This window comes from Gymnoscopelus microlampas (genome assembly GCF_963454915.1).
Source record: "Gymnoscopelus microlampas genome assembly, chromosome: 1".
In the NCBI taxonomy this organism is placed as follows: Eukaryota; Metazoa; Chordata; class Actinopteri; order Myctophiformes; family Myctophidae; genus Gymnoscopelus; species Gymnoscopelus microlampas.
The window spans coordinates 18,447,365-18,463,044 of NC_139962.1; the positions used below are offsets into that span (position 1 = coordinate 18,447,365).

Genomic DNA, 15,680 nt, shown 5'->3' on the forward strand with positions numbered 1-15,680 from the left:
TCCTGATTGGCGAATTCCGAAAATTGCTGGCCCACAATAACCTACCTGACCTGGCGGAGACCTGTGCTCCGAGGAGCACTTTTTCTGGTTTTTATATTTTTCTCTGTTGTTGGTGACAACTCTAGTGCGACGCCACGACGGCACGACGGTGTCATGAATGCGTCCTTTCACAATATTGTGCGTCAGCGACGCAGGACGCAGGCCTATGAGCATCTCTGCTCAGTGCGGCTGCAGAGTTCATGTGCAACATCGCATGGCTGTGGCTTTACAGTTTTCCTTCGCCGTGTCTGTAGGTCACCCCCAGGGACCCCCAAGGGTCTCCAGGGACCCCTAAGGGGGGGGGACGACCGCGGACCTCCTTTTTTTTTTTTTTTTTTTTTTTTCATCCCATGCTTTTGTACCCCCAAAACTATTTTCTTTTTTTTTGGGGGGGGGGGGGGTCCTGCGCTGTCCATCATGACATCTATGTCATTCTTTCTTGTTTATTATCTCCCTCTCTTTCAATCCTTTCTATTTCCTGCCATATCCGTACGGAAAAAAAATGTAGAATTAATCTCAGAAAACTCATTAGCGGGCAGACTCATTGACAGGTTGACATGTTTTATTCCAGCCTTGTGGAGTTTATGGTAATTAACCCTTTGAGACCGGGAACGCATCTGTGTCATTTTAAGATGTCTTTGGCTATATAAAAATAGCAGATATACAAGCTCGTACGCTACGAGCTTGTATATCTGCTATTTAAAAAAAGAAATCGTGAACATATGTGCAAATCTTTAGTTTGAATATATATATGCTTTGTTAAAGTGAAAGTTTTTAACTCAAATCTTTGCTTCTGGGGATTTTACAAATGTCTTCTAAATCCTAACAGTTTCTTTACCTAAAGTTATTTTTTTCCTTTTTACTTATGCTGCTATATTATCAATGGTTTTCTAACTTTTTTTCTTGTGAAGGACCCCCAAAATAATATGTATTTGTCTAATATATAATAATAATATTTTGTTCCAGGGACCACCAGAAGCAAAGATTTGAGTTAAAAAATGTATATAAAAGATTTGCACACATTTTCACGATTTTTCAAAAAAATAGCAGATATACAAGCTCGTAGCTTGTAGATCTGCTATTTATTTTTTTTTAATCGTGAAAATGTGTGCAAATCTTTAGTTTGAATATACATATGCAGAAAAATAGCAGATATACAAGCTCGTAGCGCGGCACCGAGTGCCGCGCTACGAGCTTGTATATCTGCTATTTTTGAATAGCCAAAGAAATCTTAAAATGACACACATGCGTTCCCTTCCCGGCCTCAAAGGGTTAAAGACTGGTTTGTATTGATTGATGTCCCTGGGCTTTTCACGCTCTGCTGTGGGTGCTTGAGGGAGAGAGACTAAATGTAGCTTTTCCCTGTCAATTTATTTTTCATGCGCGAGATGGAATATTTTATTCTATGGCTGAGGCTTTTTCTCCGATACTGTATCTGATCATGACATCTAAGCTTTCTAAGCTTTTTATTGCATTAATAAGGCTCATCTTGAGATTTCCACCGGCACTGTGCCGAAGGGACTGTGCTTAACCCATTGATACCTGGAACGCTTCTGTGTCACTTTAGATGTCTTTGGCTATTCAAAAATAGCAGATATACAAGCTCATAGCGCGGCACCGAGTGCCGCGCTATGAGCTTGTAGATCTGCTATTTTTGAAAAATCGTGAAAATATTTTTTTTATATTTTTTTCCGAAAAACTGTTAGGATTTAGATTTTTCTAAAGAATCGCCTCAGGTCTTTATGGGTTAAAGTTGCCACTCAAACGAGGCAAAGAAGCGCTAAACCGCTAGAAGCAATGTTGCAAAATGGAAGGGTGATATTCTCTCTGTACCGGCATGACTTTAGTCTGGGATAACCAGGGTCGTTGAGCTTCTTATGCATTTATTTTCATGGTATTTCTAACCGAGAGAGGTGCCCAGAAATGTACCATCACACGTACATTCCAGATTATTAGTCTATAAGGTGACTTCAACAAAATCTAGGCAAAATATCTGAACGAAGGATTCATCTATAACGGTTTCAAACCTTCCCAAATGGCTGGCCAATGGAAAAGAAAAGTATCATTTTAGTCAAGATTGTAGTGTTTGTAGCCTGCAGTTACTGTTCCAGTTGTTGCTAAAACATTATCTACATTTCCACATGTTGTTACAGGGGAAACCAGAAAAAGTGCTCCTCGGAGCACAGGTCTAAAAAACAGCTAAAACATGGCATTTATATGCACATTTAAGTTACTTATTTTACAAGGAATATTTCAGGTCAGGTAGGTTATTGTGGCCTCCTGGTGGCGCTATAATAGGCCAATGTGGAAAGGGTGGCATTTCTTCCTCGGCCTAGTGGGAATGTGCGCGTGAAATTTCATGGAAATCGCGCAAGCTGCGTGCATAGTTTGAGGCATTTATTTTTGGTGTAGCAGAGAGTTTCCAGTGAGCCAACATGCACAATATCGGCATAATGTCTTTCCAATATGGCTGCTGTGCATAGAGCCTATTTAATTGAGGTTCCAATTCCCAGTTGTTTCTTTTCTTTACCCATTTAGACCCGAGGCCGATTTTGAAAACACCTTCTAAATCCTAACCTAAGTTTTCTGAAACTTCTGAAAATTAGCTACACCTAAAGTGACTGCTTTCCCAGATTGAAGGGTATTAGAACGTATAGGCTTTCCAGAAGTCTATTCTACAAATGTCTTCAAAATCCCAACAGTTATGAAAAACGTATGTTTCCATACGTGGTGTTCAAACTTTTTCATGTCAAGGACCCCCAAAATTATATGTATTTGGCCGTGGACCCCCATCTCAAAATATTTTGTTCCAGCCAGGGACCACCAGAAGATTTACACACATTTTCAAGTTTTTTCAAAAATAGCAGATCTACAAGCTCGTAGCGCGCCACTCGGTGCCGCGCTATGAGCTTGTATATCTGCTATTTTTGAATAGCCAACGTGTAAAATAATGCTTTTTAGCTCAAATCAAAAAGTGACACAGATGCGATCCCAGATCTTAATGGGTTAAACAGCAAAGTGTACAGTGTTTATTAGCCCTATAGATGAGCAATTAGTCCTCTGAGGTATTTTCAATGGATACAAACACAAAAGAAGTTAATGTATCTCCTGCAGAGTCTGTAGTTTATCACATGTATGCATTTATGATATTATATTTTCTGGCACCATGCTGCAGGGTTAGCTGCTTCTCCTTGTTAATCAATCATGCCAGACTACTCACAACACTCAAGCTGTTGGCTGCAGACATATGCTTTATGTTTTCCCTACATTTTAACCACTTAAACTGCCAACACGTCACGTTGCGACCTCGTAGATCTTCTATTTCTGTTGAAGCCGCCCCCCCAGAATACAGTTCTGATTGTGTATGATATTGTGTTTGACACAGTGTTTGATACTGGTTCAAGTGGTTAATAAACATTAATTATGAGATGTTTTGATTTAGATCTAATTGAAAAAAAAAAAACATAAGTTATGTCACATAACCCATTGTTTACGTAAAAAACAAGCTACTGTAAAAATAACTACATGTCAAGTAAAAGTTATTTATTACAATTCAGCTTTCATTTTCTTTTATACTCGGAGATGAAGGCTTAACGTTTTCCACAACCTCTATTCAGACAGTCAGGCACTTTAATTCTCTTTGAATTAATCCATTTCATTGCCATTCACATGAACCTACATGCCTTGAGAGCTCGTCCCTGACCCTGTATTGCATTGTGTGAAAGTGTTCTTCAAATCAGGTTCTGATACTTGAATATTGAAAACACCTAACTTGTGAAACAGTGATGGTTATAGTAAATCACATAAAATGGGAATTGTGTCACGAATGCCCCCCCACTCAAAAAAATAAAATAAATAATAAAACATAATACAAAATAAAATAAATAATAATAATAAAAGTTAATTTGTGCTTAATTTGTTACCCTGTTTTTAAACTCAAATGATAGATTGTATGTTTTTAATTATGTAGCGCACTCAGATTCCGTGTGAATGAAAAATGTGAATATGGTGTGAATGAAAGGTGTGAATATGGTCTATAGAGACACTAGAGGGCACTCACGGTGTTGGAAAGGTTCCCCGTTCGATTCCCGGCTCCTCTCTGCATCACGTAGTGCCCTTGAGCCAGACACTGAACTGATTTAGCTTAGCCTTGCATGGTTGTCTCCACTGTCTGTGTGAATGTGTCTGTGAACGGTAGAATTTAGCACATTACTGTGAAGAAGTTCATAAAGGTGCTATAGACCTTCACAACCCGACACACATGGATGCTGCTCCCTATACGTTTTCCCACCATATTGTAGGCTAAAGTATGTTCGATTTCCTCTTTTTGTCATAGAATTTTAGACGATTCACATAGACCATTTACTTTGCAAATGTTGAAATTCTAGAAAGATTCTACTGAAATGTACACTTTATTTTTTCATGTTTGAGGACCTTTATACAACTTTAGTGGCATATTATTTTTCACTAGAAAAATAATTTGCCCCCTTCTTGACAGGAAAATGTGATTTGTATTGTTTTGATAGTTGTTTTGATTTTTTTTTTTTGTTCTTTTCCCCCTACCTGTATCATTTACAGTTTAGAAACCTCACGGATGATGTGGTAAGATTTGATGTGCATGAAGTATTCTACCCCGTCTTATAGTTTATACATTTCTTACTTTAACTTTTCTGTTTCACTGTATCTAACTTGCCTAACTTTTTCTACTTACGGTTCACTAACGGCATTACAAAGACTAGAAATACATGTGTGTAGTAGATTATCATCCGGGCATTTGTCATTGGAATGCTGGCCAACAATATCACACATCCATAGCCTTTTTATTCACAAAGACAAGAAGAAAATAGCATGGGATCAACACTACACATTGAATAAATAGATGAACACTACCGGGGATGCGTGCACCCACTGCATCCCATGTACGGGTGCATTTCGCCTTTCAGACATGTCGCCTTTCCGACGTTAACGAACCCTATACCTAACCCTAACTGCACGCGGAAGCCACTAGTCGGAGTGGCGAGATGTCGGAATGGAAGGAGCACCCCCCACCATGTACATGCAGACTTAGGACTGAAACTGCGACAGATCTCATAAACCCATTGCAAAAACGATAATGAAAAACTTAGATATGTGAGAAATGAGAAATCTGCTTCCTCAGTCACTGTATATATGCCAGTCGGTCCATGGTCCATGTGCTATTTTAGTTTCCTGATAGGCATCGATGCACAGCAGCCATACATATTGTGAAGACATTCACAGGTGTTACCAATGATACTAATGAAGGCTCTGTTCCATTCTGGTCAAACAGAGTCAGGGTTGCTGATATTGTGCATGTTGGCTCACTGGAAACACTCTGCTACACCAGTGGGTCTAACATTTGGGTCCATTTGGGACCCTCATGGTTCTTTAAGGGGTTTCCAAATGGCCCCTTAGGGGTTTGTAACTCTGAGAGTGTACAAATGGAACCAAATGGACCCGTAAGGGTCCATTTGGTTCCATTTGTACACTCTCAGAGTTATGTGGGTCGTGGAAATGAAAAATCTGAGAACCACTGTGCTACACTAAATGGAACAGAGCCTTCATTAGTATCATTGGTAACACCTGTGAAGGAAGTGATAATATGGCTGCTGTGCATAGAGCCTATTGGTCGTGACTTCACCCTGACAGCCAACCAACAACCCGTACACATTGGCATGGCCATCTGTCCGGGCTATGGGGCCTTGCCTGGGACTACAGATCCCATAAACTGTGGCAAAAATGGCAATAAACAGCTTAAATTTGGGAAAAGTGACACATCTGCCTTGTCAGTCCCTGATATGCCAATTGTCAATGCCCATGTCCAACTTCAGGTTCCTTCGAACAAAAAGCCTACATGTGATTATTGCCGAAAATAAGCTCTGTGTGGCAAATAAAATGATACTTGCTCAAGCAAGAAAATCTTCACAAATGAAAACCACTTACCGTAAATTTCGGACTATAAGCCGCGACTTTTTTCCCATTTTTCGACCCTGCGGCTTATCTATGGATTTTTATAGCTAACGGCCACTAGGGGACCTCCTAAATCTAGGGATTTTACACCCGCGGCTTATAGTCCAGTGCGGCTTATATATGTACAAATCATTCAATTTAGCTGCTGCGGCTTATATTCAGGTGCGGCTTATAGTGCGAAAATTACGGTATATGTTTTTTGGAATGCAAATGCAATCGGCAGACGTAAACATCTAACGTATGCCACGAATGAACTATACCACCGTCGCATGACTTCGCCGCCACCACCGCCACGGATGCTTGTGTGTTCAGTACGATGTAAAAAAGCTTCAAAAAGTATTTTATATGGTATGGTACAACAAAACATTTCAGGCGTCTAACCTAGACTAGAGACTAGATTTTGGGACGTACTGTTACTGTCTGGAAGTGCAACATAAAAATGTCATCCTCTGTGAAAATGTTCTATTAATTGGTGTCTAACACTGTAGTAGGAGACTTGCACTAACAGAGCTGCTTAACCCATCTGTGTCACTTCAGATTTCTTTGGCTATTAAAAACTAGCAGATATACAAGCTCATAGAGCATGTATATCTGAGCTCTATGAGCTTGTAGATCTGCAATGTTTGAAAGAAAATTATGAAAATGTGTGCAAATCTTTCAATATATACTGTATATACATTTGTAACTCAAACCTTTGCTTCTGGGGGTCCCTGGAACAATATTTTGAGATGCGAGGGGGGGGGGGGGGGGGTCCTCGGCCAAATGCATTTCATTTTAGGTGGTCCTTGACATGAAAAAGTTTGAGAACCACTGATATTACAGCAACATAAGTTTTTTCCCCCAAACATTTCTTAGGATTTAGAAGACATTTGTAGAATCTCCAGAAGCAAAGATTTTAGTTAAAAATGTTCGCTTTAAAAAGCAAAAAATAAATAAAAATAATGTTCACAATTTTTCAGATAATAAAGCAGATCTACAAGCTCATGGCGTGGCACTCGGTGCCGCGCTATGAGCTTATAGATCTGCTATCCTAACACACTCCAACAGTGCACAGTTGGCTACAGCTTCTTCACCATGGCAGTGCTACGAACACAGGAGACCCAGAGACTTTATACAATTTGAGGAGGCTTGCATGTGGCATTGAATGTTTTATTGCTGTGTGTAGTTTCTTTCTATTGTGACTGTGATTTCTGTCTCTCTGCAGCTGGATAGATTTGCCAGTATCCGGATACCGGGCAGTAAGAAGGAGCGTCCTCCCCTGTCACACGCCAAACACAACTCCAGTGAGTGGGCCGCGGCTTCTTCGTCGTCGTCGTCTTCCTCCTCCACCGCAGCCGAGTTGGAGGAGCTCTCGTCAAAGATCACCTCAGAGAAAGAGATCCTCGCTCTGTTTGAGAAGATGATGGTAAGCAAGCAAGCACAACAGTCAATTCTGGGGTTATTTCAAAAGGAGTGCAATCTTATCTCTGATCACTTTAAATGGGTTGAAGAAAACAAATCCCTCTCTCACACACAGACATTGTAGATCATTCATTATTCTACTAGTTGTTAGTTTATTTGACTGAGTGACCACGTACATTTATGATGGGTTTGCCTGGAAATTAACACCATCTGACCGACAAACCCTACCCCCCCTTTATGTGATTGTAAACAAAGATATTTTGATGAAAAACTAAGATAATCCTAAAACGATCTGTTAACCAATAGCTCTATCGGGGTGGACAGCCTTTTCAGGCACAATATCGCTAGCCATTTACCAAGGCTGGGGACAATGAAGACCACCATTGCTTTTACGTATTATTATAGGTTGTAGCATCTTCAGTAATGAAGATGCTTATTTGATAACATGACACGAAAATAAAATAAATGATCCAAGCAGTTGTTACTGTTCTTCGATATGAAATGATATACCCAGAAAAGATTATCATTACTAGACCATACCCGTCGGGGGATATGAGCACCCAAAGTGCAGTTTGCAGTTATGCACTGTGCACAGACAGTATATCAGGGATGGAAAGTGACCGTTGGTACCTGCAACAGTTCCAACACACACGTGCGCACACGTCGTCGCGTCCACACACACACACACACACACACACACACACACACACACACACACACACACACACACACACACACACACACACACACACACACACACACACACGGACGGACGGACGGACGGACGGACGGACGGACGGACGGACGGACGGACGGACGGACGGACGGACACGCCGCACTCGCCCCGTCGCTGTGTCCTGGACCCACAGTGCACACACAGACACACAACCGTAATAATGTTTTATTTTGCTTTTTTTATTTTTTATCCCTCGATTTTGTAACCCTTTTTTTCACCCGGTGCCAATTTGCTAAGTGATCCTGGGCGCTACATTCCCCCCACCAGCCTAGGGAGGCCGGGGCCGAGCTCATGCCTCCTTCAATGCATGAGAGCCAACTGACCTTCTTATCACCTGACAGGGGGACCCAGGACCTTCTAGCTGTGAGGAGACAGCACTACCGCCTGCGCCACCGTGCTCCAATAATGTTTTCTTAGTGCACACGGCCCGTAAATGAAAGTCCTTTAAGTTTAACCCAACCCATAGCTCAAGGGGCCGTTACCATGGCGACATTCTTTTACATAAAAACGCTAATAAACAGCGTGAATTTGGGTGAAATGAAAAATGGCTTCCTCACGGTGGTTATTTGCTAATGATCAATGGCCATGTGCAAGTGCAGAGCAATTGCTTCAGCCACTGAGGAGAACCAAGAAGTCGCGACGACGACGTCATCCTACTATCCTACTATAATTCTAGTAACCTCTGTGCGTTTGTAGTGGTGGTGGTGGTGGTGAAGCTACCCGGTTCTCCCCACTGGCTGGACCAATTGCTCTGATTTTGCACACAGCCATTGACCATTACCATCTGAACACAACTGTGAAGCCCGTTTTTCAATTTCATCAAATCTCAGCTTCTTATTAGCGTTTTTGTGTCAAACACTGTCGCCATGGTTACGGGGCTGCCCAGCTATGGGACGAACTGCCTCCCGGGTTGCCAGATCATGTGCGCATATCCCCCCACGGCTGCGTCGACCGGGTATGGTCTAGTAATAATAACAATAACAATAATGCTAATCTATTGCCTCGCCACCATTGCACACGATGTCACGGAGTAAACAGGCTAATGAAATGAGCTAACCTGGCCTTAAGGTGGACTGACTTAAGGCAGACCAGTAATTCTACACAGAGCTAATGTCACACCAACTCATAACCCCAAGTCTGTTAATACTTTGACTGCACACATCCCCCGGAATGTACAAAATAATTATCAATTTACCTCGCAGCTGTAAGTTCAGTTCATTTAGTGTCTCTGTCAGACAATACAAATCCATCAGCCACTGACTGCATGCCATGCAAACGTATGATTTGTGGTTGGAGAGATGGATGGGCGTCTGTCCGTCCGCCCATCCATCTATCCAGCCATCCATCCATTCGTTTTCGTCCACTTATCACCAGTCTGGTCGCAGTAGCAGTTACAGCTGAAAATCCCAGACTTTTCCCTTTCCCTGGCCACAATAATAACCAGCTCTAACTGGGGGGGGGGGGCTGAGGCGTCCCAGGCCCACCTGGCCCGTGGTCTGCGTCATGGTCTCTCTTCCAAATTGTACCGTCTGGATCACAACAAGCAACACTCACTACTTGGAGCTTGGTTATGTTTACTTATGGTAAACTGGGAGCTGTTTGAAATCAGGACTGTATGGGCACAATTAACTCATTCAGTGCCAATGAAATAAAAAAAAGAATTGCGAACTGTGCCAGCAATTTTTCAATTTTCTTATACCTTTTTCAAGTAGTCACAGAATATTTATCTCCAGTATAATCCATCCCCTGATGGGTGCTAATCACTGAGGATTGCACTGTGTGGTTTCACAAATGTCAACGAGGTCATTGAACTTTGTTAACCGCAAAAAAAACCTAGATTGCTTATATATTATATTACATATATAATTATATTATATTTTGTGTTACCTCCCTGTAGGGCTGTGAATCTTCTGCTATCTCACGATTTGATTCCGATTCTTGGGGTCACGATTCCGATTTTCTCAGATGTTTTCAAAACAAACGATTCTCGATTCCGATTCAAACGATTCTCGATTCAAAACAATTCTCGATTCAAAACCTAGGATTTCAGGATCTACTCCAGTCTGCTGGCATGAGAGCAGAGTACATTTATGTAGCTTTTATAATTGTAAAGGTTTTATCAACTGATAATAATGTAAACACACAAAGGTAAATCCAAGATCCCCCCCCCCAAAAAAAAATATGAAAATGTTTTGAAAATCGTTTTTTTGAAAATGAGTATCGATTCTGAATCGTCCAACAGTAGAATCGCGATTTGTATTCGAATCGGATTTTTCCTGACACCCCTACCTCCCTGCTTGTTCATTGAGGTGTGTCAGTTGTCAGAACAACATGCAAGCCTGTTGTTCTGAGTGACGGAGCTTCGGAGGCTGTTGTACTCAAACCGTTGGGGGATGCGGCCCCTCGCTTTGATCGTTTGTCCTAGCTCGCTAGCTGATTCATGGTTGTGCCGTGGCAGGATGACAAGGGAGACATAAGATAACTGATGCCCCATTTATGCTCTGTTTAGCCTCACACATCTGGATCCTTACACTACCTTGGCTAAAATGAAAATACCCCAAAAAACTCCAAATAAGAGGAGAGTGCCATTTCATTCGCCTTCACGGTTGGATGGTAGAAACCGCTCGACTTAGGTCACCCACCACGCACATGCACACGCACACAGACAGACCAGCAGACTAGTACTGTACTGTTCTATGTTTACATGCCAAGTTTTTTGATTTGAGCTAAAAAGCATTATTTTTACACTTTGGCTATTCAAAAATAGCAGATATACAAGCTCGTAGCGCGGCACCGAGTGCCGCGCTACGAGCTTGTAGATCTGCTATTTTTGAAAAATCTTGAAAATGTGTGCAAATCTTTGAATATATATATAGTTTAAAGCAAACATTTTTAACTCAAATCTTTGCTTCTGGGGGATAAGGATAATTCCTTTTAACAGGTCGTTCATGAAAGTCCTTGTGGTCTTGTTTCCAATGAGAACCTGTGAGCAATTAGGGGTTAAGAGTCTTGCTCAGGGACAAATTTCATTTCATCGACACATATGCTGACCTGGCCTGGAATCGAACCTGGGGCAACCAGGGCCTCTGGCTCTCTAGGCGGGCTCACTAACCATTCAGTTATGGCCGCCCCCAGTAGGCTCTTCGTCCCTGGGGGGTCCCTGGAACAAAATATTTTGAGATGGGGGTCGGCGGCCAAATACATGGACCACTGACATAAAAACATACGTTTTTCAGAAAAAAATGGATGTAGAAGACATATTTTGTAGAATCGGCCTCAGGTCTTAACTCTTAATGGGTTAAGTTATTTTGTTTTCTTAGTATTCTAATTCCTCAACCACTTACCCAGTTGTTGGTTGATCTCTCGAGATAGATTCTGCACCAGTGCCTTAAACACGTAGTGTTGTTGTTAGTAGGAATAAACACAGACGCACCGGGGAGAGAGTGAGCTGAGAAACGGGAGGGAGCAAAAGTTTTCCAGAGTTTCCGTTTCTACACAAAAAAAGGAGGTGTTGCCCCCCCAGAGGCAAGCAACCCTTTTTAACAGAAGGCTTCCCAGATTGGTTGTTGGTTGACTGGGGTTCATGCCGATTACTCTGATCTTGCGCTTTTAAGTCATTAATAATAGCAATAAGAGCTTTGCTAAGTTCCTAAATTGTAGACTACAATGTTTCAATTAATCCATTTAGACCGGGAACGCAGCTGTGTGTCCTTTTAAGATTTCTTTGGGCTATTCAAAAATAGCAGATATACAAGCTCATAGCGCGGCACCGAGTGCCGCGCTACGAGCTTGTAGATCTGCTATTTTTGAGCATTTTGTGCATATCTTTGAATATATACTTTTAAAGCGAACATTTGTAACTCAAATCTTTGCTTCTGGGGATCTCTGGAACAACATATTTTTTATATTTTTATATTTTTATATTTTTATATTTTTATATTTTTATATTTTTATATTTTTATATTTTTATATTTTTTGTGTTTTTGTATTTTTATATTTTTATATTTTTATATTTCTTATGTAAAAAAAACTATTCGGATTTAGAAAACATTTTTAGAATTGGCCTCAGGTCTTAATGGGTTAAAACTCTTTAAAACATATTAAAAGATGAGCAATCAAGAGATATGCTGTTAGCAATGTTAGTGAAAATACACCTGTAACTGCTTACTTATTTCTTTAAACATTTTGAGTGTCCATGGTTGCAATTTTGGGGCATAGCTTTTTTTTGTTATTATGAATATTATTTTATGAGAGGGCTGTTATTTCATGTCCTGCTTTCTTTGCTTTGCTTCTAGTTGGTTTAGCATTTTCTTTTCTCTCTTCAAATCAGTGCTCAAAGTGGCTGTAAACCTAATGCTACCTTTTACTTTTCTCTATCTGTTCAGGAGGACATGAACCTGAATGAGGATAAAAAGGCTCCTTTGAGAAAAAAAGACCTCGCCACAAAGAGAGAAATGGTCATCCAGTACGTGTTTACTGCCTCTAAATCTGTAAGTGGCTAAAACCTTTTTACCTTTTTTAAAAAACCTGTGTGTGTGTGTTAGGGCTGTCAACTTTCCTCAGAAATTATATTTGAATATTGGTCTTAAAAATTGGCAGATATTTGAATATATTTGAATATTATTATTATAAAAAACATATAAGTTTGTTTTCCCCGCCAAAAAAAGATATAATTCGATATTCGAATATTCATTTGTTTGTGTGTGCGTGCGTGCGTGCGTGCGTGCGTGCGTGCGTGCGTGCGTGCGTGCGTGCGTGCGTGCATGTGTGTGTGTGTGTGTGTGTGTGTGTGTGCGCGTGCGTGCGCTAACGGCAGCAACAGCTCTGTGTATGTGTTTTAGATACTAGTGTGAGTGCAAGCTTTGATCTGCAGGGCAGGTTTTGCCCCTCGATCAATGGTTTTTAGGGGCATCCTAGGATTTATTGGGTCATTATCGCAGTCCAGCGGTGCTTGCAGCATGTCGTGCAAAACAGGCCCCTCCAGCAAACTTTGACAGCCAATCGTGGTCAATCGGAATAGAATCCTACAAATCTGACAGATGCATCTTGATCACATGACTACATAGATGATGTGTAACAACTTGGGTGAGGTTTGGACACACTCAGTAGGAGTAGTAGCAAAAACTGTGTTTAGCAAAGAAAACCCAACCTGGCGGAAAACTTGTCAGTTGGAAATGGGTGTGGCTTATTTGGGGAGTTCTGTAATGATCCAAGGAATACAAGGGAAATGTATTTTGACTCTATGACCTATGGTTCAAGAGATATAGTAATCTTAATCACATGACAATAGACATAATGTGTACTAATGTGCGTGATGTTTTGACAATCTGTAGGAGAATTATTAACACCGAATAAGTGTGCATGCAAAGTTACACACCGATCAATTCAGAAATTAGCTGCTCACGGTAGTCAGCCTATTATAGCGCCACCATGAGGCCGATTTGAAAAATGAGGAGTGGCATTTCTTCCTTGGCCTAGTGGGAATGTGTGTGCAAAGTTTCATGGCAATCGGACGGCAATCGTTAATGATTTGAGGCAAACTTTAGAAGCCAATCCTAGCCAATCAGGATGGTATATGAAAAATCTGAGAGATCCTTGATCACATGACTATAGAGGTACAGGACCGTGTACCGATTTGCGTGATGCTTAGACAAAGTCTGTCAAAAAGATTGTTTCGCAAACACATGTATCTTGATAAAGCGCCTGGTGGCGCTATAAATAGCCCATGTGAGAAATTTGGGGCAGTGCCGGAGCTCTGCTCACTGACACACGGACGGACAGGGGTGAAAACATAGCCTTGGCCAATGCCCTCGGCCTGTGCGGAGACAACTTTATTTGACGTAGTCAGCTTCAGAGTCAACATCCCTTTGTATTCACGTTGATGCTCCACTGATATTTCTTTGTCAGTGGAACAAGATTTGACTAAATTATACATTTTAGTGTTTTTGCGCAGTCTGAAGGATCAAAACCATATTTGCATCCCGTGTCATTCCCTCTGCATTTTGGATGATAGCACTTCACAATTGTTTAGCGTTCATCCTTGAATCCTTAATAATTGTTGTGTGCTGAAAGGCGTTGGACGGTTCAGTTTATGTATGCAAGTTTGCTATCAGGGTTGATTGTCCTTGCCTCAGAGTTTTGGCAACAGGCCCTAAATGTTTTACTTTACCCCCTCTGAAAAACAGCCCAGCAGACCTTGAGTGTGCGTGATGAAACTGTGAAGTTTTGTCAATGATTGAATCTACAAAGTGATGGCAACTGTTCTATTTGTTTCTCTCAGCAAAAAGCCTTGAGCAAATGACTTCAGTCGCCCTTGAGAACAAGAAACTTTTATAGGCCACAGCACTGAAACAGTATTGAAATGAAGGCCTTTGATTATGAATGACTCAACAAAACGAAAGTGAAAATGTAAAAATATAATCCTTCAAGCATGATCAAAGGTCGTTTCAGTTCAATGAGATGGTTCTCTTCATGATAATCTTAAGATAAAACATAGCCTGCATCTTTCTTGTGGATTTTCATATTTTAGCTGAAATTTGTGGATGACCATTCTTCGGGATGTCACTGTTTGTTTGGAGTAGGTCAGCCATTATTACAAATACTACCTTGGCGATAAATGTAATAATGGATAATCTTTTTCTTTTTTAACGGACAGATATGTTTTTTTTTTGGGGGGTTTGTTTTGGGTGAGAGTCAGACAAAGTTCAGTAGCTGGCATAGTTTCTGGCTTTACTGTAGATTTGGATTTATTAAGTTGAACTAGAATAAGTCATGCTTCTCAGCGCGTTGCGGGTTAACCCATTAAGACCTGAAGCCGATTCTACAATGTCTTCTAAATCCCAATAGTTTTCTGAAAACATAGGTTTCTATATCAGTGGTGCTCGAACATTTTCATGTCAAGGACCCCCAAAATGATATGTATTTGGCCACGGACCCCTAAATCAAAATATTTTTGTTCCAGGGACCCCCCAGAAGCAAAGATTTGAGTTAAAAATGCTTTAAAACAATATGTATTCAAAGATTTGCACACATTTTCACGATAAAAAGGAATAGCAGATCTACAAGCTTGTAGCGCGGCACTCGGTGCCGCGCTACGAGCTTGTAGATCTGCTATTTTTGAATAGCCAAAGTGTAAAATAATGCTTTTTTTTAGACCCTGTTTTGTGTGTATGTATGTGGTTTGCATGTTGGAGTCTGAAGAAGGGAGGTGTGTTCTATATGGAGAGCATTCATGGGGCCTACTGGACCATGCGTATTGTGTTGGTGATGTGCATGTGAGTAAAAGTGTGTGTGTGTGTGTGTGTGTGTGTGTGTGTGTGTGTCTGGACACTGAGATTGTGTGTAAAGGGAGAGAGATAACTGGTCTGTGTACACAGTATGTGAGAAAGAGCGAGAGATTAGAAGAGCTTGTGTGTGTGTGGTGTGCCTTGAATTGATGTCTTATGTCATCAATTCCAGTGATGGAGGGTCTGAATTCACATGAAAGCATGTCCGCGTTTTGCCAGAGAAAAACTCA

The 15,680-nt window shown here is 41.0% G+C and overlaps 2 protein-coding genes across 2 annotated transcripts in view; both read left to right on the top strand.

Annotated features, from left to right (window-relative positions):
• Nucleotides 1-15,680, top strand: part of pcdh20 (protocadherin 20) — a 221,721-nt gene that overhangs the window by 101,449 nt on the left and 104,592 nt on the right. The gene's annotated exons all lie outside the window — the stretch shown is intronic.
• The window catches only part of LOC311050480 (protein diaphanous homolog 3-like), a 380,395-nt gene that overhangs the window by 18,156 nt on the left and 346,559 nt on the right, over nucleotides 1-15,680 (top strand). Inside the window, exons 2-4 of the mRNA XM_084064564.1 lie at nucleotides 4,618-4,641; nucleotides 7,232-7,432; nucleotides 12,550-12,654. Coding sequence (XP_083920690.1) covers nucleotides 4,618-4,641; nucleotides 7,232-7,432; nucleotides 12,550-12,654 — 330 coding nt within the window. The remainder of the gene's footprint in view (nucleotides 1-4,617; nucleotides 4,642-7,231; nucleotides 7,433-12,549; nucleotides 12,655-15,680) is intronic.